The 21,952-nt window shown below is 54.9% G+C and overlaps 2 protein-coding genes across 2 annotated transcripts; one reads left to right on the top strand and one right to left on the bottom strand.

Annotated features, from left to right (window-relative positions):
• Positions 1 to 26: 26 nt before the first annotated feature.
• SLC18A1 (solute carrier family 18 member A1) lies at positions 27 to 7,048 on the bottom strand. Its single transcript, XM_010408358.3, has 15 exons — positions 6,889 to 7,048; positions 6,279 to 6,612; positions 5,681 to 5,739; positions 5,398 to 5,481; positions 5,114 to 5,206; positions 4,790 to 4,879; positions 3,879 to 3,922; positions 3,700 to 3,760; positions 3,498 to 3,593; positions 1,943 to 2,021; positions 1,796 to 1,847; positions 1,173 to 1,236; positions 971 to 1,090; positions 755 to 888; positions 27 to 463 (listed from the first exon to the last, which is right to left on the bottom strand). Exons 1-15 carry the CDS (start codon positions 7,001 to 7,003, stop codon positions 350 to 352), a joined length of 1,539 nt encoding a protein of 512 aa, XP_010406660.2. The 5' UTR covers positions 7,004 to 7,048; the 3' UTR covers positions 27 to 349.
• A 3,586-nt stretch (positions 7,049 to 10,634) lies between these two features.
• Positions 10,635 to 19,434, top strand: ATP6V1B2 (ATPase H+ transporting V1 subunit B2). Its single transcript, XM_039564244.1, is given in 15 exon segments — positions 10,635 to 10,758; positions 12,558 to 12,613; positions 13,269 to 13,367; positions 13,934 to 14,027; positions 14,122 to 14,199; positions 14,658 to 14,797; positions 14,902 to 15,003; positions 15,516 to 15,613; positions 15,807 to 15,825; positions 15,827 to 15,931; positions 16,456 to 16,606; positions 16,924 to 17,006; positions 17,092 to 17,196; positions 17,753 to 17,882; positions 17,969 to 19,434. Coding segments are annotated over 15 exon segments (1,506 nt in total). The 5' UTR covers positions 10,635 to 10,649; the 3' UTR covers positions 18,106 to 19,434.
• The last annotated feature ends 2,518 nt before the right edge of the window (positions 19,435 to 21,952 follow it).

Raw genomic sequence — 21,952 nt, forward strand, 5'->3', positions numbered from 1 at the left:
AAATTAATTTAATGTATGTTGGGAAGGACACACGAGCTCTGAGTAGCACAGACATAGCACAATACATCAAACTGTAGCAAGACAGAAACAAAGGTTTTTTAGCGTCCTCAGAGGAGCGGTGACATTGTAGTGACATCTTTATTGCCAGCTGCCAGCTGATTCCATGGTTCAGTCCCACAGTGGCTTCACTAAAGGCCTGGAGCCTCCAAATCCTGGTGGTTGGAGAAGAGGTTGGAAATTCAGCCTCCCACGAGTGTGGAATAGGCAGGTTTGGCTGTGGCTGCTCACACATCCGCGTTCTGTAGCCGGAATATTGGCTCCAGAGCAGGGCACGCATTCCTTGCCGTGGCTACTCCACATTTCCTGCCTCCCTGTCGCTCTCCTCCGTGAGGGGGAATTCCCGCAGGGCTTCCTTTGGGGTGTAGCTTTTGGGTTGCATGGGGCACTCCTGGCTCAGGATGGCCTGGGTGAAGCAGAGCAGAAATCACGCTTTAATAAAAACAATGATTCGTTTGAGCAGTTAACAGGAGCATTGTCACATTGGCAAAAAGCCAAAGCTGGCTTTTCCCCAGGGAATACGAGCCCTGAGCACAGGGAAGGACGCTCGAAACTTTCCTGCTTTTATCGGAGTTTTTTTGTTGCTTTTTGAGGGCAGAACAGAGCCCGCCAGGGAAGATGCAACCCCTGGCAAATTTATTCTTAATTCCCCCAAATCCCTGGGATATGAAACTCCAGGAAAGCATCCCTGACTGACCATCTTCTCCTCTGTGGCCGGGGGGCTGCGCAGGAGGCAGCAGAGCGGGGCGTAGGCCATGTTCAGCACCCCGATGATGACCATCAGCCAGGGGAAGCCGAGGGCTCGCACAATCGCCCCGCCCGTGGAGGGGCCTGCAAATTCAAACATCAAAAAGGGACAGAACGCCAGGGGGATACACCCTGAGTAGCTACACCGTGAGTAAAGCTCTCCTACCGATGGCAAAGCCCATGCAAAAGGCCACGTCGGCGATGGCGTACACGGTGCCGTAGGCAGAGGTGTGGCGCAGGTCCACCAGGTAGCCCATGATGGGCATCATGGAGGAGTCCACCATTCCTGGCCGGAGCAAGGACAGGCTCCTCAGTCCCTGCTGCCCCGGGGGAGCTGCCCGGGAGCAGCCGCAGTACCCCCAGCTCACCTATGGCAAAGCCCAGCCCGGCGTTGGGGCCGATCAGGCCGTAAATGTTGGTGGCCAGAGGGACCTGGGAGAGGAGAGAGAGGAGGTGTGAGGCCAGAAGAGCTGTGGGAGGTGGGAGGGGGGGACACAGGGCATGGAATCACAGAATGGGTTGTGTTGGAAGGTTAAAGACCACCTAACCCAACCCCCTCTGCCATGGGCGGGGACACCTCCCACTGTCCCAGGGTGCTTCAGCCTGGCCTTGGACACTGCCAGAGATCCAGGGGCAGCTGCAGCTTCCCTGGGAATTCCATCCCAGCCCCTCCCCACCCTCACAGGGAGGAATTCCTCCCCAATATCCCACCTAACGCTGCCCTCTGTCACTTTGAAGCCATTCCCTGTGTCCTGTCCCTCCATCCCCTGTAAATATTCTCTCCCTGTCTTCCCTGCAGGCTCCCTTCAGGTCCTGGACCGCCACCATTTGGTCACCCCAAAGCCTTTTCCAGGCTGAGCAATCCCAAATCTCTCAGCCTGAAGATCTGGAGACCTTTCCCAGATCTGCAAAAACCCATCCAGAGGTGCAACCCCTGAGCATCTGCTGTGCCAGGACCGTGAAAATCCCTGTGGATTCTCCTGCTACTCACACAGAGGAGGCTGATTCCCACCACAGCCATTCCAATCATGGAGCACAGCCACCTGCAAAGTGAGCAGAGGGCAGGAGTTCTCAGCCTCGAGCAGAACCTGCTGAAATTTGGGCTGGGCTGAGCCAAAATCTTTAATATCCCACTTACCTGCCCATCCTGTTAGCCAGAATCCCAAAGAGGTTGGTGCCAATGAGGTAGGATATGCTGGCAGGCAGGAATGCCATCCCTGGAGAGAGAAGGGATTAAAAAGAATGTTTCATGCCCAGAAAAACCCAGATTTGCACCAATTTTCATTCCCTAATTGCCTACTTTGGAGAATACACGAGCCAGGCCAGGCACGTGAACATCTCCTCTCATAATTTCTCCCTCTCCCACGTCTCCACATTTTCCCTCACTAAATAAAGAGGAATAACACAACTGCTTAAGTAAAAAGCTCGGGGATCATTATGTAGCTCACGATTAAATATTTGCTCTCCCTGCAGCTTTACCAGGTGTTTATTTTTCATATCCTCTCCTGCTGACAGTAAATAAAAGTGATCAGCTCCATTTCCCTGGGACAGCTTCCTTGTTGGAACACGCTGATTTGTGTTTGGTTTCCTCTCCTCTCTCTAACAGCTACAGAACATGGTTAATCCTGCGGATTTCGCCCGAATTTCCCAGAATTATGGGAGGAGACAAAATAAAGAAGCCCCTTGGGTCCGGAACAGCTTGTGGTGGGTGGGTTGGTGCTGAACTCTGAATCCAAACTGCTCTCACATCTCAGGTACCTGAACATCTTAGGGAATATCTTTGGGATTTTGTTTTGTTAAGTCACCTCAAAGCTCCTCTCGGTGACAGGGGAGCCCTGAGTGCTTTTTCCCTGCATTCTGTCCCTTCTCCCGCTCCCAGAATCCCTGGGTGCTGCTTTCACCTTGCCCATCCTTGCTCCAGAGAAGCAGCCGAGGCTTTTAGTGGCTGCCTGCCCAGAGGATAACTCGATCAGGAGCAATTCCAGCCCCCTGCTCCAAGCCTGCAATCCAATTTGGGATCTAAGTGCAGCCCGGGGCACCCCCCGGGTCATTCCTGCGCCAATTGGGTTTTATAACCATTACTGGTTATTTCTGCAGCGAACACAGGCGCTGTTATCTCCACATCCCATTTTCCGGGCAGCTGGCAATCAGCACAGCCCATCCTGCCCTGCCTGGGATGCTGGGAACGGCCTCGTTTCACTCGGAGCTGCCTCTGCAGAGCCCATCTGGCCTCCACAATCGCAGCCCAGCACGAGCCCATTGTCTGCCCTGCAGAAGATGGGCTCCCGGGGCACCCAACAGCCTCCCTGCCCCGTTACTGCTCTGCTGGGGAGCAAATTCCATACAATTTTTGCAATAACAGAGCAGAGCACACGGCACAGCCACCACTGAGGATGTTTCCAGCTGGAATTGGAGCCGTGCACAGCCTGGGATCGCTCGCTCCACAGGCATGAGGGCAGATGTTTCCTTCTTTTTATGGAGTGATATAAAAGATGATTCAATCCCTCCCGCAGTGCCCAGGCAGGGACAATTCTTGGTCCCTGGAAGTGTCCAAGGAACACCTGGACATGGCACTCAGTGCTCTGGGCTGGTCACAGGTTGGACTCGGTGGCCTGGGAGGGTTTTTCCGAATGATCCTGTGATCCTAAACTCTCTGAAGCTCAGGGGAAGAGGCTGCAAAGCTCGGGACCTACCGAGCTGCCACTGTGGGGAGCACATGGTCTGCAGCATCCAGATGGGCAGCGTGGGCTCCAGCATGGCCACCCCCATGTTGGAGAAGCAGAGGGCTCCTGGAAAAGGGAGAAGAGGGAGGAAAGCTCCATTTTAGCCCTTTTTGCTGCTGTTTCAAGCAGGCACGAGGGAGTCTTTAACCAGGGGACAAACGTCCACCTTTACCTGCAGCCACCAGGATGTAGGGGTCTCGCAGCAGGGTGGACAATGGGGTGGCTTTGGTGCTCTGCACAGGGGGCAAGGTGGGCTGGGGGCTGTGCGTGCCCTCTCCTGGTCCTGGCACAGCCCCCGGCCCTGGGCAGTGCCCACCTCCCTCACCCAGCGCCGCTCAGGCCCGTGCTCACCTCCGGGGAGATCCGGGAGGGCTGCAGGATGCACAGCTGCAGAGCTGGGGACAGAACACTGCTGATGGCTCCTTCCTGCAGGCACCACCCCTCCCAAGCACCTCTTCTTCCCCTCAGCCCGACCCATCCCAGCAGCAGAACCCTGGGATTCAGGAGCTGCTTGGGGACGTGGTTGGAGCGGGCAGGGCAGGAGGGAGCAGCAAAACTGCCCCGAGTGTGTTGGGAGGGTTTTGTCAACCCCTGAAGCAGTCAAAAGTGCAAATGCTCCCACCAGGCTGCCAGCTGGGGAGCTGCCACCGGAGCGTGACAGAGATGGGATGTGGAAAAGGAAAGGATTAAAGCAGGAAGTGTGAGAGGCACGAGGCCCACGTTTCATTTTGCAGCAGCTCTTGCACGCTCCATTATGGATATCTTGTTTTGCAGCCAGACAGGGACGGTAACTGGGGTTGTAATTTAATTAGCTCCAGGCTTCCCACTGCAAATGCAGTTCCTGCTGGCTGGAATTTTGCTGTGGCACTCAGAAGGCTCCCGTGGCCTTCGTCTGGGGGCAGGAACAAAGCACCATTTCTGCTGGCAAAGCCTGATTCCTTCACGGCACCAAGAGGCTGCACACAAGGGTGTCTTGCCAAAGAATTCACAGTTCAAAGAGCTTCACTAAACGTGCTGTTTGAGCCATGAAAGGAATCAGGGGGTTTATTAAGTAATGAGGGATTAATTCCTGCTCTGTTGCTGTGTCAGTCATCTGGAGACAGCAAACATGTGATTTAGCCCTGACAGAATAACCAGTGCTGATGGTACCACCCATCCGTGTTAATGGGCCTCTTCCTCCCCACAGACTCTGCCTGAAGCATCCATATTCCAATCTTTTCACATTTTCTGTATTTGTAGGGCTAAACCCTTTGGTTTCTCACCTCCATCCAGAAGGGCGAGGAAGGCCAGCACCAGGAAGGGCGACGCTTTCCCCACGAACTCGTACATGATGCTCCCGAAGGGTGCCCCGACTGCAAGGGAAGGGCTGGGTCACACCCTGGCAGTGCCACCGTCCCCCGAGCCTGGAGCTGCTCTGGGTCCCTGCTGGGTGTTTGGGAAGGTGTCGGTCCCACAGGGAATGGGCAGAGGGAGGGAGGGAGGGAGGGAGGGGAGCACCCAGCCCGTGGAAGGCACGGCCAGGCAGGTGGGATTGCAGGAGCAGGAGATGCAGTGGCCGTGCCCCGTTGGGAACAGGGGCTCCTTACTCAGCACTCCCAAGGCCAGGCCTCCCAGGGCAATACCCATGGCACTGCCCCTCTCCGAGTCGTCCGGGTACACGCTGGCCAGCAGGCCCAGGCCTGGGGGGCACAGGCAGAGCCCACCTCAGCCTGGGCCCACGGAGGGGGCTCCTCTCTGGAAGCCGCTGGGATTTGGGGGAGGTTCAGCTGCTCCCTGGCTGGGGTGGGTGCAATGAGAAGGAGGAGGAGGATGACGATAACCCAGCCGAGGGGAGCTGACGCAGGGACTGAGGTGTAGCCAAAAGCTTCACCTGCCACCGATGAGAAGGAGGAGCCGACGCCTTGGAGGGCTCTGGCGATGAGCAGCAGGGTGTAGGTGCCTGAGAAAGCAAACACTGCAGAGGGAGGGGAGAGCTGGGGTCAAACCCTGCAGCACAGGGCAAGGCTGGCCCCAGCTGGCACCAGTTTGAGGGCAGCGAGATGTCCTTGTCACCCTTTCCAGAGCCTGGGTGCTCTGCTCTGTCCTTTCTCACACAGAGCAGAGGAGTCTGTGCTGTGCAGTGTGGGGAGGGCAGAGGGGAGGGCGATACTCACTGACTGTGGAGAGGAACATGATGGTGAACCCAATGAACATGGGGATGTGGTATCCGATCCTGGAACGGGAACAAAGAGGCCCCAGCTCAGGAGGGCTCCTCATTCCCCCTGGGAAATGTGTGTGGGCTGGGGAGCAGCTCCTGAGGGGGAGATGTGCCCACAAGTGCTGGCCAGGGGGGCCCCCCGTGCCCCCCCAGTAACACTGCAGAGCCCACCCAGGGACACAGCTCTGCTCCGCAGCCCATCTGCCCACCCCAGCACAGCTCACTGTGTCTGCAGGAGACAAAGAAAACATGAAAATAACATTTTATCCACAGCAGACTGGGAAGCTGTGTTTGTTTATTCCGTGGTCGCTGGTATTCAACAGCATCTGCCAGCACCTGAGGAGAGCACGAGCGAGGTTTGTGCTGGGATATAAACTCACAAGCCACGTGCAGGCTGTTAGAAAAGGTAAAATTCCTGCCGTTTTCATGGCTGTATTCTCCCCCTTGCTATTCCCCCCTGCAATCCTTGTGATTCCTCAGCTCCTGGTGATTCCAGCAGCAAGCAGGAGCCGAGGAATCGCATGGAATTGCAGGAACCCCGGGGTCTGACCTACCTGTTGGTCAGCAGACCCACCCAGGGGTTGACCAGCAGCTGGACCAGAGCCTTGGAGGCGAAGAGCAGCCCCACTCGGGTGTTCTCCTGGGCCAGGAACTCCCCACCCTCCAAGCAGCCCCCGGGTGAGGTTTGGGGGGTGCTGGGGGGGTGTCCTGGGGTGCTGCTCCCCGTCCCGTTCAGCAGCTCCACGGTGGTGTTGTCAAAGGAGGAGAGCACAGGGGAGAAAGGAGGAGCCCTCGGGGCTGCAGGAGTTGGCTCAGGCAGGGCTGAGCTCACAGAGCTGTTGGCACCTTCGTACTCTGTCGTGTAGAGGAAGGTGGGGACGATGGGTACTGGAAAAAAAGCCAGGAGAAGGATTAATTTGGGATTTTCCTCCATTTTTTAGCTCGGCATGCAGCTGAACTGAGCGGTGCTGGCCGGGTGGGGGGTCCTGGAAGGTCCCCTGGGCAGGGAACCCCTGGCATCACCTGGGACTGATGGAGCAGACTGTGCCCCCAAAGAGCCCCACTCTGTAGCCCTGAGACAGACCCCACAAAACCCCACTCTGTGCCCCCAAGCAGCCCCAAAGAGCCCCACACTGCACCCCCCGGCAGCCCCAAGCCCCGTACCCACGACGGTGAGCAGGATGTTGTCCAGCAGCAGCGCCACAAACACCACCACCAGCACCAGCCTGGGCGAGGCCCTGCCCGTGGCCAGCCAGTGCTGGGACCCGGCCGGGGACATGTCCAAGGTCCTGTGGGCTCCTGGGCTCAGGGGTCAAGGCCTCCAAAAACCTGCCAAGAGAAGATTCCAGGTTAAACCTCCCTCGGATCAGGGCTTCTCCCTGGGGAACGCAACTCCTAGGGTCACTCAGTGCATCCCCAGGATCTCTGTGCCTTCCCCAAGATCTCTGTGCCATCCCCAGGAGCTGGGAGTTCTGGGATCTGGCTGCTTTTTCCAGGACCTGTGTGCTTTTTTCCAGGAGCTGGGAGCTTTTCCCAGGATCTGAGTGCCATTCCCCAGGTGCCATGTGCTTTTCCCAGGATCTATCTGCTTTCCCCAGGATCTGGGTGCCATTCCCCATGGTCTGGGTGCCCTTCTCAAGATCTGGGTGCTGTCCCCAAGAGCTGAATGCTTTTCCCAGGATCTGTGAGCTTTCCCCAGGAGCTGGGACCACCAGCTCTGCTATCAAATGACGTGTTTTCATCAATCCTGCTTTTAAAATCCCAGCTGGAGCGTTCTCAAACCATTCCCGAGGCATCTTGTACCTGCTTCAAGGCATCGTTTAAGCCTCCTCACAGAGACTCCAAGCACAGATCAAGCCTCAGCTTATCCAAGGTAATCTTGACATCTTTTATTCCCTGTTTGTTCTTTGGAGATTCGATTGAGCCTCAAAGGAAATTCATTTACGTTCCGTGCCTTTCGATTGAAATGTCAGGGCCAGACACGGCACTTCAAAGCCTCACGGATGTGATTGAGATCGAAGCTTCCACGGAAACAACACTCCAAAAATATCCCTCCGAAATTTGCATTAAACCAACCAATTGAACCCCCCAGCTCCTGGGGACTGAGTGGCAAAATGGATGGAGCTGAGTCCGAGCTCTCCCTCTTCCCAGTAATCCTGGGCTTTCCTGAAATCCCAGGCAATGGGAGTTGCCAGGCTTTCATTACAAAAAGCAAGCACTCCAAATGCTTTGTCATCACGGGGAAGTGCCACACGAGGTGGAAAACTCTCACTGCACCTCCAAGGAAATCCCAAACACCAGAATTCATGCAAAAGAGTATGAATATAAATAAATTTAAGAGAGAGAAAGCAGAGGCAATAAAGACACGTAGTTTAAGCTCTCCCTGTCCCCTTTCTCTGCTGCATGGAGCAGAGGAAAATGTTCTCTTACCCCGGCGCCCATCTGGGAGCGTGGAGCTGCTGCCGCTGCCTCGCCGAGCTCTGCTCCCCCGGGATTTACGATTCCCTGTTATCAGGAGAGGAGAGGAGCGTCCCTCGTCCCCGCAGGTTTAATTGGAACCTCACACGAGTGTCCTGGAGCTCTCTGTGCGTCAGCAGGGGTGGGCTGAGGGCTGGGAGCGGGGCAGGAATGTTTATCCTCACTCCCAGCTTCCAGCAGGGCTGATTCCTCCCCAAGCACCAGAATTCCTGCCTGGATCTGGGCACCTGGCCTGGCATTTTGGAGCTCTGGGGGATGTGGGTACCAACAGGTTGTGGTCCCTCCTCACCTCAGTGCTGCCTCTGCCCCATGGGATGCTCTCCATGGCTTTTCCCGGTGCCGTTATCCTGCCTCCAGGGACAAGGAGATCTTCCTGGACCAGGCAGGCTGGTTCCTCACAGGCAGAGCGGGATGGAAGATCCCCCCAGGCACGGCGAGGTTCTGCAGAGGCCGTTGGCAACGGGCTCTCTTTTCCTCCATCATTTCTGCTTTCTTAAACTTTTGACACTTGGCTCCATGATTTCTCTTTTAAACCCCAAACCGATACCATCCTTCATCCAGGACGCAGAGATTTACTGCAGGGAGAGGGAATAAATCCTGAACAGATTCACCTTTCCTCCTCTGGCATGTAAATCTGCCGCTGGGGCCATTTGTCTGCCTCCTGCCTGGTCCCAAAACCATTGCCAATAACGGCAGATGAGAACATCCTGCCCAGGAATTCCCTGGGTGGGCATTAGAGCAGGAGTTGAAGCCTTTAAGTGGATTTCACGAGCGGAGAATTGAATGCCCGGGCCTGGAAATTGCTTTCCCGGTGTGTGGAGCCGAGGCAGGGCATGAGCAGTGCAGCAGCACCATCTGCTGAGAGAGCCCGGGGAAGGATCCAGACTCTCCTCCAGCACGTGGGGACCTTCCTCTTTCTCTTTTTTTACTTTTTACTCCCTCTTTTTCTTAATTTAATCCTTTTCTTAATTTAATCCTTTCTCTGGAATTATTTATTCTCTTTGCTCCCTCCTCGGGAGGTTTCGTTTCCCTCAGCACCTCGGCTTGGCTGCTCCCCCGAGCAGCACAGAATCACCCAGATCTCTTTGCACTCGTATTTGCCCCAAATATTTGCAGTTCTGAGCCAGCAGGAGGGAGGGGATTGGCTTCTGACCCCGATCCGTTCTGACTCACTGCTGCGTCTTTCTCACTTTCTTTCCCTTTTTCTTCCTTTTGTTTTTTATTCTTCTTTTTCTCTATTTTTCCATCTCTTATTAGTTTTACCTTTCTCTCTTTTTCTCTTTTATTTTTCTTCTTTCCTTTCCCTTATTTTCCTCTTCCTCTTTTCTCTTTTCCTTTTTCCTCATACCTTTCCCCTTTTGACTATTCATTTTTTTATTCTTATCCATTAACCTCTCCCTCTCTTCCTCTTCCTCTTCCTCTTCCTCTTCCTCTTCCTCTTCCCCTTCCTCTTCTTCTTCCTTTTCCCCTTCCCCTTCCCCTTCATCTTCTTCTTCCTCTTCCTCTTCCCCTTCTCCTTCCTCTTCCTCTTCCTCTTCCCTTTCCTCTTCCTTTTCCTTCTCCCCTTCCCCTTCCTTTTCCTCTTCCTTTTCCTATTCCCCTTCCTCTTCCCCTTCCTCTTCCTCTTCCTCTTCCCTTTCCTCTTCCTTTTCCTTCTCCCCTTCCCCTTCCTTTTCCTCTTCCTTTTCCTATTCCCCTTCCTCTTCCCCTTCCTCTTCCTCTTCCTCTTCCTCTTCCTCTTTTTCTTCCCCTTCCCCTTCCCCTTCCTCTTCCTCTTCCTCTTCCCCTTCCCCTTCCTCTTCATTTTCCCCTTCCCCTTCTCGTTCTGTTTCCTCCTCCCTTTTCCTTTCCTTGTCCCTTTTCCTTTCTTTGTCCCTTTTTCTTTCATTTTCCTTTCCTTGTCCCTTTTCATTTCCTTGTCCCGTTTCCTTTCCTTGTCCCTTTTCGTTCCCTTTCCTTGTCCCTTTTCCTTTCCTTGTCCCTTTTCCTTTTCCTTTCCTTGTCTCTTTTCCTTTCCTTGTCCCTTTTCCTTTTCCTTTTCCTTTTCCTTTTCCTTTCCTTGTCCCTTTTCCTTTCCTTTTCTCTTTTCCTTTCCTTGTCCCTTTTCCTTTTCCTTTTCCTTTTCCTTTTCCTTTTCCTTTTCCTTTTCCTTTCCTTTTCCTTTCCTTGTCCCTTTTCCTTTTCCTTTTCCTTTTCCTTTTCCTTTTCCTTTTCCTTTTCCTTTTCCTTTTCCTTTTCCTTTTCCTTTTCCTTTTCCTTTTCCTTTTCCTTTTCCTTGTCCCTTTTCCTTTTCCTTTTCCTCTCCTTGTCCCTTTTCCTTTCCCTTTCAGGACCCGGGACAGCTCCGGCCCCGCCCCGGCCGCGGTGGGCGTGGCCAGGCGGGAGGGGGCGTGTCCTCCCCGCTATAACCGCGCATGCGCGCGCGCCCCCTCAGCAGCCGGTCCGACATGGCGGCGGTGCGGGCGCTGCGCGGGGCCGTGAACGGCGCCGGGCCCGGCGGGCCCCGCGAGCAGGCGGCGGCTCTGACCCGCGACTTCCTGTCCCAGCCGCGCCTCAGTGAGTGCGGGGGACCCGGGGGGCTGCGGGGAGGGGGGGGTTGGCCCTGCTCGGGGGCCGCGCACCGGCCGGGCCGCAGCGCTGGGCCCGGGCAGGCCGCAGCCCCAGGCTCGCCCATCCCCTCAGAACAGTCTGGGGTCGGGCTGTTAATTAACAACCTTAATTACCCCCGGCAGCGCGGGGAGTTGTGCAGCCCAGCCCGCTGGTGACACGGGCTGTCCCGTGTCCTTCGTAAAAAGCCGGCCTTTATACCGGGAACTGGAAATGGTGGCGGTGGGATGGAGTCTGTTCCTTTAACACTGAATTGAGAAATCGGGTGAAAAAGGGGAAATGCAGGACTTTGGTAAACTCCCTTTATTGCAGCGCGGTGGGGAGCAATCAGAGTGTGTGAAGACGTTTTTTCTGGAACCAATTACATAAAATGACTACCTGTGCCCTAAATAGCACCAGGACCTGCAAGGTGCTGCCCAGGAGCTTCTGGGTGATGGATCCTTTGGAAATATCCGTCAGGTTTGGAAGCCAAATCCACCATTTCAATTCCAGCCTCCCTTTAAGTCTTTACTGTGGAGCGGAGGCTTCTGTCAGGGTCGGAGCCAAGGTGACTCCATCCTCAATCCAGGTTTTTCCACGTAGATTCTAGCTTTTCCCTGAACTGGCATCAAGCTGGGGATGGAAAATGTTTCAAGTTGTTTGGTTTGTCGTGGAACTGGTTGATCCTGGTGCAAAGGGGAATTCTGAGGGGCTGCTGAGCTGCTCTTGTGGGGAGCTGGTGCTGATTGGTGCCCAGGAAATGTTTTCTCATGGACAGAGCGGGAAGCGAGAGGCTGCTTGAGAAAGAAGCGCTCATGAGACAGTCATGGGACGAAATGCTTCACTCAGGGTCAGGTTTTCCACTTGCTGTGGGCTGCAAACCCTCAGGCTCTGAGCTGATTCTTCCTCCTGGATAATGCCTGGGTGATCTCCCTGCTCAGGGCACAGGAGTGGCCCAGCTGCTGCTGCTGATGAGGAGTAATTAAGGGACAGGGTTCTGTCTCAGGGTGTTTAGAAGGATTTTAGGAGTAAAATTGAGAAATTCAGGTTTAATCCCAGCTCCCCTGAGCCCGGAGCTGATGCAGGTTGGTTTTTGCCCGTTAAGATCTCACATTGCAACAGTTTCAGCTGTTTTATTGCAGTGTAAACACAGAGCTGTTGACAGTGCACACAACACCTGGGGAGCTGCCAGGCCTGCAGCAGCCTCCGTGCCTCCCTGGTGCTGATGGAATTGGTGATCCTGGCTGGGGTCTGGATGGCTCCACTCCCCCACTTCCCCTCCTGGGGACCAGGGAGGAACAGTCCCAGCTGCTCCTCGTGACCCTGAGGGAGCTGTGACTCAGGGTTTCCTTCATCAGCAGGTCAAGTGATGCTTTTTCCCTGGGCTGGCAGCAAAATCCTCCCTTGGAATCATGGAATGGTTTGGCTTGGAAGGGCCTTAAAGCCCATCCAGGGCCACCCCTGCCATGGGCAGGGACACTTCCCACTGTCCCAGGGTGCTCCAAGCCCCCTCCAACCTGAGCAGGGAATTCCTGTGATGGCCAGGAAAACACCGGGATCACATCAGTGTCCCCTGCAGGGCTTTGTAGGAAGCAGCAAAAATGCTGGACACCCAATCCTGCACCTAATCCTTCTTGTGGAGTTCAGAATAAACAGAAATCAGACCCCAAAGCTGCTAAACCCGAGCCCGGTGAGAGGGATGAAATGGAGAAACGGGATCTGGAATATTCCTGAGGAAGTGCCTGACTCATGCCTTGTGTATTTTCCAGCTTACAAAACTGTGTCGGGTGTGAACGGACCCCTGGTTATCCTGGATCAAGTGAAGGTAAATCCCAGCTGTTAATGAAGCTTTTTGAGGGAGAGTTGACAGGAAAAGCTGGGAAAGGTGAAATCCACACTGCTGGGAAATTCCATGGAGCGATTTCGACCCATTTCTGGCTGCTGGGATAAATGGGAAGGTGGGAATTGCTCTAAGGCTGGAGGAAAGGGAGAGGTGCTGGGGAAAGAAAGGAAACAGAGTTTGAGTTTTACCAAACCCCCCAGAATGCTGTTTAAATTCCAAGCTGAGATGAACCTGTTTGCTTTGTTCCTGACCTTTCTGTTTCCACATCAGTGCTCTGGAAAAGGAAGCTGTGGACAGCTCTGGCTTCTTTTCACGCTGCTCTGGAGGGCAAACAGCTGCTGCAGGTTTTTCTACTTGTCAAATGCTGCACTGGGGCTTTCTGTCACCATTTGGGACTCCCAGGATCTTCAGAACTGATTCTGACAGCTCCTTCTGCAGCTCCAACCCTGCAGATGCTGCTTATTCCTATAAAAATAGCTTTAGCCTGGGAGATCTAATACCTTGGGAAGCAGTTTTGTTCTGATGCTAAATTATTCTTAAAACTGAGGAGTTTCTAGGCTCAGAGGTGGTGATTTTTGTTTGCTGGCTGCTGCTGTGCAGTTTAATGCCTTCCCTCCTCCCTCTTTTTCCCCTGAAGTTCCCCAGGTACGCCGAGATCGTGCACCTGACCCTGCCTGATGGCACCAGGAGGAGTGGGCAGGTGCTGGAAGTCAGCGGCTCCAAGGCTGTGGTTCAGGTAGGAGCAGGAGGCTCTTTTTCCATATTTCATTAGTCAGGGTGAGCCCTGGACCGAATCAAACCTGTCTGGTGATGAGCTCTTTTTAAATGGAGACAGTAAATCGCCTGCTTATTCCACGTGCAGATGGCATCAATAATTTTAGGGGATTTCTGACGGTGCACAGTGATTTTTTTATTTCCATCCCACTGGATTCCTCTGCTGCTGGATTAAAGGAATCCCCTGGAGTTTGCAGTATTGGGTTCCAGATCAGCCCTGTGCTATGTGGGTGCTGGTATGTCTCCTGAAAAGCTGTTTCTTGTTCACATTATTTTACCTGAAGAGCTTGGCAGAGGGAAACACTTGAGATCAAAGGAATTGCACCATGTTTGGTGGTTGTTGCTGATACAATTCATGAATTTTGTTAAAAGCAGGGTTTTGTGGTGTTTTGTGCCAGCACTTTGCTCTTGAAGCCCTTTCCAGAGCAGGAAAGGGGGCTCCAGGTGAAACAGCATTCAGGAGTTATTTTGTGAAGCTCAAAACTTCTGCCCTGGGGTTTATTTTTATTTTTTCTGCTGTATTTGCAGGTATTTGAAGGCACTTCAGGAATTGATGCCAAGAAAACCTCCTGTGAGTTCACCGGGGACATCCTGCGAACCCCGGTCTCAGAGGACATGCTTGGTGAGGATTCACACATGGGTGTGAGGAATGAACAGATTTATCCCAAATTACCTGATTTTCACAAGAGTTTATGTTTTTATTGTTGTTTCTGTAGGCAGAGTGTTCAATGGATCAGGAAAACCCATAGACAGAGGCCCCATTGTCTTGGCTGAGGATTTCCTGGACATTATGGGTTCGTTCTTAATCCTTTTCTGGTTGGGGGTAAATGCAACCCGGGTGTTTCAGCTTTCTGAATTTATATATTTGGTGTAGCACACAAGATCTAACTTAGGAGGAGCTTCATCTTATTTTTGATTGTGTGTGGCATCAAATCACCCAAGTGCAGGGACATGAGGTAGCAGAAGATTTTCTGTAACGTTTGGAAGCTGTTCTTTATTATTTATAGACTTAGTTCTATGACATCTAAAGATGAAAAGCTGATAACCTGGCGGGGTTTTAAATCATTCTTACCCCTGACATGAACATGTAACATCAGAGTCTTGGGGGGTTTGAAAGGCTCAGGTGTGATCAGGTGCAGCTGAAGATCTGTTGGTGTCACAGTGGGGCTTGTACCCCTTTATCAGGGGCTCTTTGATAAAGCTTCCAGTATGTGCAGGGAGTAACATTGTGTTCTCTTCAAAAATCCCACAGGCCAGCCAATCAACCCCCAGTGTCGGATCTATCCCGAGGAAATGATCCAGACTGGAATTTCGGCCATAGATGGCATGAACAGTATTGCCAGGGGCCAGAAAATCCCCATTTTCTCAGCTGCTGGGCTGCCCCACAACGAGGTGAGGCCTCAGAGCTGCTCCAAGCCTTGTGGGAGTCAAAACTAAATCTAATTCTGGGCTGTGGAACAGCATCAAATGCAAACCCTGGAGTATTTCTTGCCTAGATTGCAGCTCAGATCTGTCGCCAGGCTGGCTTGGTGAAGAAATCCAAAGATGTGATGGATTACAGCGAGGAGAACTTTGCCATCGTCTTTGCTGCTATGGGGGTGAGCCCACAGTGCTGGGGGAAAACGGGGCTGGAGGAATTAGGGAGGGTCCTGAGAGTGGCTGGAGTCTGAGTGGGTTTTGTGTGTACGGAATTAAAGGATGGGTGAAAATCCCAAAAGTCAGAAGTGCTGGAATCTGGCTCTGGCACAGGGTGCCCAGAGAAGCTGTGGCTGCCCCATCCCTGGAGGTGTCCAAGGTTGGATGGGGCTTGGAGCACCCTGGGATAGTGGGAAGTGTCCCTGCCCATGGCAGGGGGTGGCACTGGAGGGGTTTTAGGGTCCCTTCCAACCCAAACCATTCCCTGATTCTAACAAAGCGTGTCTGATCTGGAGAAAGTGCCTCAAACTTGATCTCCAGCCTGGAATTCCAGAAGCTGCTCACTCTGGGAGCGTAGAGGAGGCTTCCTGATGGAGATCTTTGCTGTGGGTTATTAATGAGGCCATCAGCCCTTAACAGGGTGCAGAATGTGCCAGGGCAAACCCGGAACTGAGGCCTTGGCGCTGTGCTTTAGGTGAACATGGAAACCGCTCGGTTCTTCAAGTCAGACTTCGAGGAGAACGGCTCCATGGACAACGTGTGCCTGTTCCTGAACCTGGCCAACGATCCCACGTGAGTGGCCACTCCCTGCGCTGGGGGAAAGCTGGGAAGAACAAACCAGCTGTGGGGGTGCCACTTGTGGTGGGCTTTTGTGGCAGCAAAGGTGCAGAGGAAATGCTGGTGGTGCTCCAGGTGGTGCCTGGAAGCTCCATGTGGCTCCCAAGTGTCCCTGGCAGCCCCCACTGAGGGCAGGGTTGTGTTCCAGCATCGAGCGCATCATCACAGCCCCGCCTGGCCCTGACCACGGCAGAGTTCCTGGCTTACCAGTGCGAGAAGCACGTGCTGGTCATCCTGACAGACATGAGCTCCTATGCTGAGGCCCTCAGAGAGGTGTGTGGTCATTAACATGTTAATTAATGTGTTTGTTACCAGGCTGGGTGCTGGCAGAAAGGGGTGGTGGTGAGAAGTGAGAAGCGAAGCTGCTGCTCGAGCTGTTGTGATTAATATTCATTGGAATGTTTGGGAACAGCCGGTGAGGATGAGAGTTAATCCTCGATTGGCTGGGATTTATTTCACTGGTGGCAATTCCACTCCTGGAAGTGCCCAAGGCCAGGTTGGACAGGGCTTGGAGCAGCCTGGGATAGTGGGAGGTGTCCCTGCCATGGCACTGGATGCTATTTTAGTTTCCTTCCAACCCAAACCACTCCATAATTCCATGAATCAGCAGTTTGATGCCCTAATTTTAGATTTGTCTTGTCCTGTCACACATGGCTGCGCTGACAAACACCTGAGGGGGATTTGTGGCTGCACTTGGCAGGAAGAGCTGCTCGAGGTGCCTGGTGCACAAACCCGGGGAGGCAGCGGCTGCCTGGGCGGGATCTGACTCCTTGGGAATGTTTTTGTGGCTGTTCCAGGTGTCAGCAGCTCGGGAGGAGGTGCCTGGGCGCCGTGGCTTCCCTGGCTACATGTACACAGACCTGGCCACCATCTATGAGCGTGCCGGGCGAGTGGAGGGCAGGAATGGCTCCATCACCCAGATCCCCATCCTCACCATGCCCAACGACGGTGAGTTTTGGTCCCTTGTTCTCAGGAGCAGCACTTAGAGGGGCTCCCTCAGGGCACCCTGCCTTCTTTGGGGCACACAGCAGCACAGCAGTCCTGTGGCCTTTAGGTTTCTTTAATATTTCACTTTTTGGCTGCTTCTACTAAAAGTGCTTTGCCTTTGAGGCATCAGGCTTGGTGCTCATAGCCCCGATCCAAGAGCACTCAAGGAGTTGTGGAGGGGAATAATTGATGAAGTCACCTGGTAACAAAAAGCTGCAGCTCAGTGCTAAAATGAATATAAAAGGGCTAAAAACTACTGAACTGGTTTTTTTCCACAGATATCACTCATCCCATCCCTGACTTGACTGGATACATCACTGAGGGCCAGATCTACGTGGACAGGCAGCTGCACAACAGGCAGGTGTGTGCCACGCTGCTCACAACGTGCAGAAGGTTGCTCTCATTTTTTAAGGCTTCATGGTAATCCCTGTGTGGTTTTCCCCCAGATTTACCCCCCCATCAATGTCCTGCCCTCCCTGTCCCGGCTGATGAAGTCGGCCATCGGCGAGGGGATGACCAGGAAGGACCACGCAGATGTGTCCAACCAGCTGGTGGGTAAAACATTCCTCTGGCAACAGGGGCTGGTTTCCAGCACGCCTTTGGCTGCCCAGCCTGGAAAGGCCAGGAGTGGTTGGGATCCAGAACATTCCTGAGGCTGCTTTAAAGCCTTGGCTGAGTGTGCAGTGAGGAGTTTTGAGTTTGAACAGGAATTGTGGGTGATTAGAGAGGAGGGAGCAGCCAAGCTGGGAGTGTTCACCTGGAGAAGCTCCAGGGAGACCTTAGAGCCTAAAGGGACTCCAGGAGAGCTGGGGCAGGACTGGGGCCAAGGGATGGAGGGACAGGACACAGGGAATGGCTTCCCACTGCCAGAGGGCAGGGCTGGATGGGATATTGGGAAGGAATTGCTGGCTGTGAGGGGCTGGGCTGGAATTCCCAGAGAAGCTGTGGCTGCCCCACCCCTGGCAGTGTCCAAGGCCAGGTTGGGATAACCTGGGACGGTGGGAGGTGTCCCTGCCATGGCGGGGGGGGGGGATGAGGTGATGTTTAAGGCCCCTGGCAGATGTTCCATGGGTTCCTGAGCCGGGTCAAGCCCTGTTCCCATCCCAGTACGCCTGCTACGCCATCGGCAAGGACGTGCAGGCCATGAAGGCCGTGGTGGGTGAGGAAGCCCTGACCTCGGACGATCTCCTGTACCTGGAGTTCCTGCAGAAGTTTGAGAAGAACTTCATTGCCCAGGGTAAGGATCCCAGCACCTCCCTGGCTCGTCCCAGGGCTGCCTGTGGCATTCCCTGCCCCACATCCCCGCCGTGGCTGTCCCCCCAGGGCCCTACGAGAACCGCACCGTGTACGAGACCCTGGACATCGGCTGGCAGCTCCTCAGGATCTTCCCCAAGGAGATGCTCAAGAGGATCCCCCAGAGCACCCTGGCTGAGTTCTACCCTCGGGATGCCAAGCACTAGCACGACTCCCTGTGCCCCTGCCCCGTGCAATGCTGGTTTGGTTTCCTTTTCCATGTGTTGGTGTTCCCCTGTCGCCCTCCCAGCCCGAACCAGCAGCAGGTGACACCTGTGGCAGTGTTCCCACTGAGAGCAGCTTGGAAAATATCCCTTCTCCCAAAGCCTGGATCTTCAGGAGGATGTTTAGGCCAGCTCTGAAAATGTGCAATAACTACCACGGGGTTTGGGCTTTGAACTGAGCCTTTTGTAGGGTTTTCAAGGCTGAGCATGAGCAGGAATTGCAAATCTTCACTTTGAAGCCGTGGGTTAGAAAAACGAGAGAGGAAATGGGGCTTGCAGGACAACATTGCTCTGTGAAAATGCCGGTTTTTAACCAGGGCTGCACATTCTGGAAGGGTTGTGTGAACTGAGCACACAGGGAAGTGACACTGGGGACTCTCCCAATGGCAAAGGTGGAAAAGTCCTTGTCCTTTCCGAGGACAAAGGCCAGTGAGGCGCTACCTGACAGCAGCAGGATAAAGCTTAATTACTGAATTACATTTTAAATTTTGAGTTTACAGAGTAAATTTCCTCCTTAACCCTTCTTTGGTTGAATTCTGGAGATGCCAGACAGAACCAGCAGCTCAGCAGTGTCACCACAGCTGTTGGTAATTCAGGGCTTTGTGCTGCTGCTGAAGGGGATCCTGAGAGGTGAAAACCAACCTAAAACCTGGCCCAAGTGTGCTGGAGCGAGCTCAGTGGCCTGCACTACACAAGGTAACAGGAGTTAACCAAAAAGGCAGCTTTCAGTGTGAGAAAGGATATTTTGAACCTGCTCGAGGTGTGCTGGGCCTGTGCCATGGCTGAAGCTGTTGTGGTTTGCACTCCAGGCACAGATTTGCCTCAGCCCTGAGCTCAGCATTCCCAAACTCTGCAATCTTGGCTGGGCAATTCCGTGTTGTTCCTTTTCCGACGGGTTCAGCCGAGGCTCTGGGCCCACTGCTGCTGGCACAATTCCATGCTTTTTCCAGGCTTTCCTGTAGTCTGAGCTCTGGTCTGGCTCACCAGAGCATGTTGCACCTCCCTGCACGCCTCCAGTGCCGTCTGGGAAGGTGCTAACATGACTGGAATGTGCTAATTCCAGCTTTCCCTGACGTCTCCCGTGTGCAGTTCTCTGGTTTGTTCCGTGTTCTCTGTGGCTGCAACAGCAACTTTATTCCAGTGCATTCCACCCAAAGCTGTGTCCAGTCTCTTTTTCCTGAGCTCAGGACGGGAGGGCGGAAAGCGTTGGCATGAAAATACTTTAATGTAGAGAACCTCTAAATAAATTAAATATGGAAGGTGTTGAACAAACGGGAGCTGCGGTGATTGCGGGGTTGGAAAATCCCTTTGGCTGTTCAGCAGGGCCTGGGATGATCCTGGGAATAGGAATGGAGCAGCTTTGTTGTGGACTGAGGGTCCCTGGAGCTGGGGGCTGAGGAGGAGGAGGAGGAGGGTCTGACCTTCAGCCTCGGCCGGCTTTGCAGGAATGCACAGGGGCTGTGATCCCTCTGTCCCCACATCCCTCCCTCTCCACGGGCAGTGTGTGCTGGAGGAAGCTTGGAAACCTGAAACTCCTGGAAAACGAGCTTTAGGCCCGAGTTTGGTTGGGATTTTTGATGTGATCAGCACTGGGGAGGGGGGCTCAGTCAGTGACCCCAGCCCTGTTCCCTCCCCTGGGCACTGCTGTCACCCCGGGCAGGGCCCAGGGTTAGGACAGGCCCTGTCCCAGGTGGGAACAGCTCAAGCCTGGCCCAGGGCCCTGGAAAACAGGAATAGCAAAGCCAGCTTTGGAAAGCCCGGGAATGGCAAAGCCAGGAATGAACAAACCCGGCTTTGCGTCCCCCCTCGGCAGGCCCTGGGGCTCAGCACTGCGCTTCCCCCCGCGCTGCTCAGCGTTGTGGGATGAACAAAGGCTGCTCAGGGCCGGCTGTGGGGCTGTCCCTCTGTCCGTCTGTCCCCTGGCAGTGCTGTGCCAGCTCCTGGCACTGTCCCGGCGCGGGGACAGCGGGACAGCAGGGTACCGGCTCCAAGGGCCGCGCTGCTCTCCCAGCTGCCGCCGCCTTTTCTAATTCAGCTCTTTATCCCCTAATGAGTAACGAGCAGCGCCCGGGGGCTCAGCCCTCGCCGAGGGACGGCAGCCGGTCCCTGCCACGGGCACGCACCAGCTGTCCCCTCGCTGGGGAGGGCAGGGGACAGCGCCGGGCGGGTCCCTCCCCGCCCCGGGGGCTCCGCGCCGGTGGCAGATGCGAGGCAGGGCCGGGGCCGGGCTGGTGGGCAGAGCTGCGGGCTCATTTGCACATCAAAAGCGGCTCTGCCTCCGCGCCCCCCGGCCCTGCGAGCCGTGCCGTTCTCTGTCACACCAGCCCCGGTGGGCGGAGGAGGTTTGGGGCTGGCTCTGCCCCCACGCACAGCCAGGCACCGGGCCCGTGGCACCCGGCGTTTCAAGGAGATGCAAATCGCCTTCTTGCCGCCTCGGGGCTCATTTGCGTGCGCTCATTAGGCCGGCGATCCGCGCTGCTCCTGCGGCAGCTGGAGCGGGGCTGGCCCAGAGCGGGGACCCCCGGCCGGGGGATGCTCCAGCTGGGCTCCTTCTCTTTGCCCCCCCAGAACCTCCCCCAGGTGCTTCCGGAGCCACCCTGGTCCTGCTCAACCTGCCCCCGAGGGAGCTCTGGCTGTCCCCAGGAAATGACTTTTCCCTAGGATTATCCGGCCTTGCTGCTCCTTGCTGCTCGAGTCTCCTGCAGGAGCAAGGTCTGAGATTTCCTGGTGCCCTCCCAGCATCCCGGCACGGCTCCAGTGCCAGGTTTGTGCCAGGGAGAGGGCAAGGCAGGCACAGCTCGTCCTCAGCAGCAGTTTCGGGAGGGGTTTGAAAAGAAAACGAGGTGGAACCATCACCTGCTTTAATGGCAGGAGGGGCCCAGGGCTGGGCCTTTGGGCCTCCAGGGATGAGGTTTTGACTTCCCTGGGCATTCCTAAGAATTCCCTGGGGTGTTTGTGGCCTCAGGGATGCTGCCCTCGCTCTTCCTGGTGCTGCTGAGCTCGGCTGTGACCTCTGAGGGACAGGGATGTCCCCTGCGAGTTCTCCCGGGCACAGCTGGGAGCTCAGGGCTCTCCTCCTTGCTGCTCCCTTGTCCTGGCTCCCTGGGCAGGGCTGGGCTGCCCCCCCAGCCGGGGTGGGATGCCTGTGACAGGAGGGACCCTCAGGACACCGAGCCCTCACGCGGATTTTCTGTCCCTTCCCTTCTCAGCAGTTCCAAAGGCTCTAAAAATAAACTTCCCTCGCTCCTCAGGCAGTGGGAGCACAGCCAAGATTTCCCTGGAAAGCAGCAGCAGGTGCCAGGTGCCATTTTGGGGTGCCCAGATCACCCCCCCAGCCCTGCAATGGGGCAGGATGAGCAGAGTTTCCTGAAATTAGAGTGTTTTCCCCATTTTCTGCTCCTCAACCTCCCCCTTTGCCTCTCCCTCCACGCTGTTTATTCTGGAGTTGATTTGGTTGGGAGCAAAACAGCTGAAATAGTCAAAATACAACCTTGGGTTTGTCACAGCGGCCGCGCTTCATCTCTCCCTCGGGAACTCCTCAGGATTGGGACCTGCCTGCTCAGGGGTGGTGGGAATGGGGTGAAAATCAGGCTCAGCTGCAGGGCAGGAGGGCGAAGCTGCTGGGCTCAGGCTGGGAGCGGGGCTGGATGGATTATCCCTCCCTTCCTAATCCACCAATCCCTGCTTTTCCATGCCCGGTTTATCCCAGCTGCAGAGCGGAGATAACGCTGGGCTGGAAGCAGCAGGGCCAGGTGGAAGGATGTCCCCAGAGGGGACCCTGGTGGGCCGT

This window comes from Corvus cornix, chromosome 22, assembly GCF_000738735.6.
Source record: "Corvus cornix cornix isolate S_Up_H32 chromosome 22, ASM73873v5, whole genome shotgun sequence".
In the NCBI taxonomy this organism is placed as follows: Eukaryota; Metazoa; Chordata; class Aves; order Passeriformes; family Corvidae; genus Corvus; species Corvus cornix.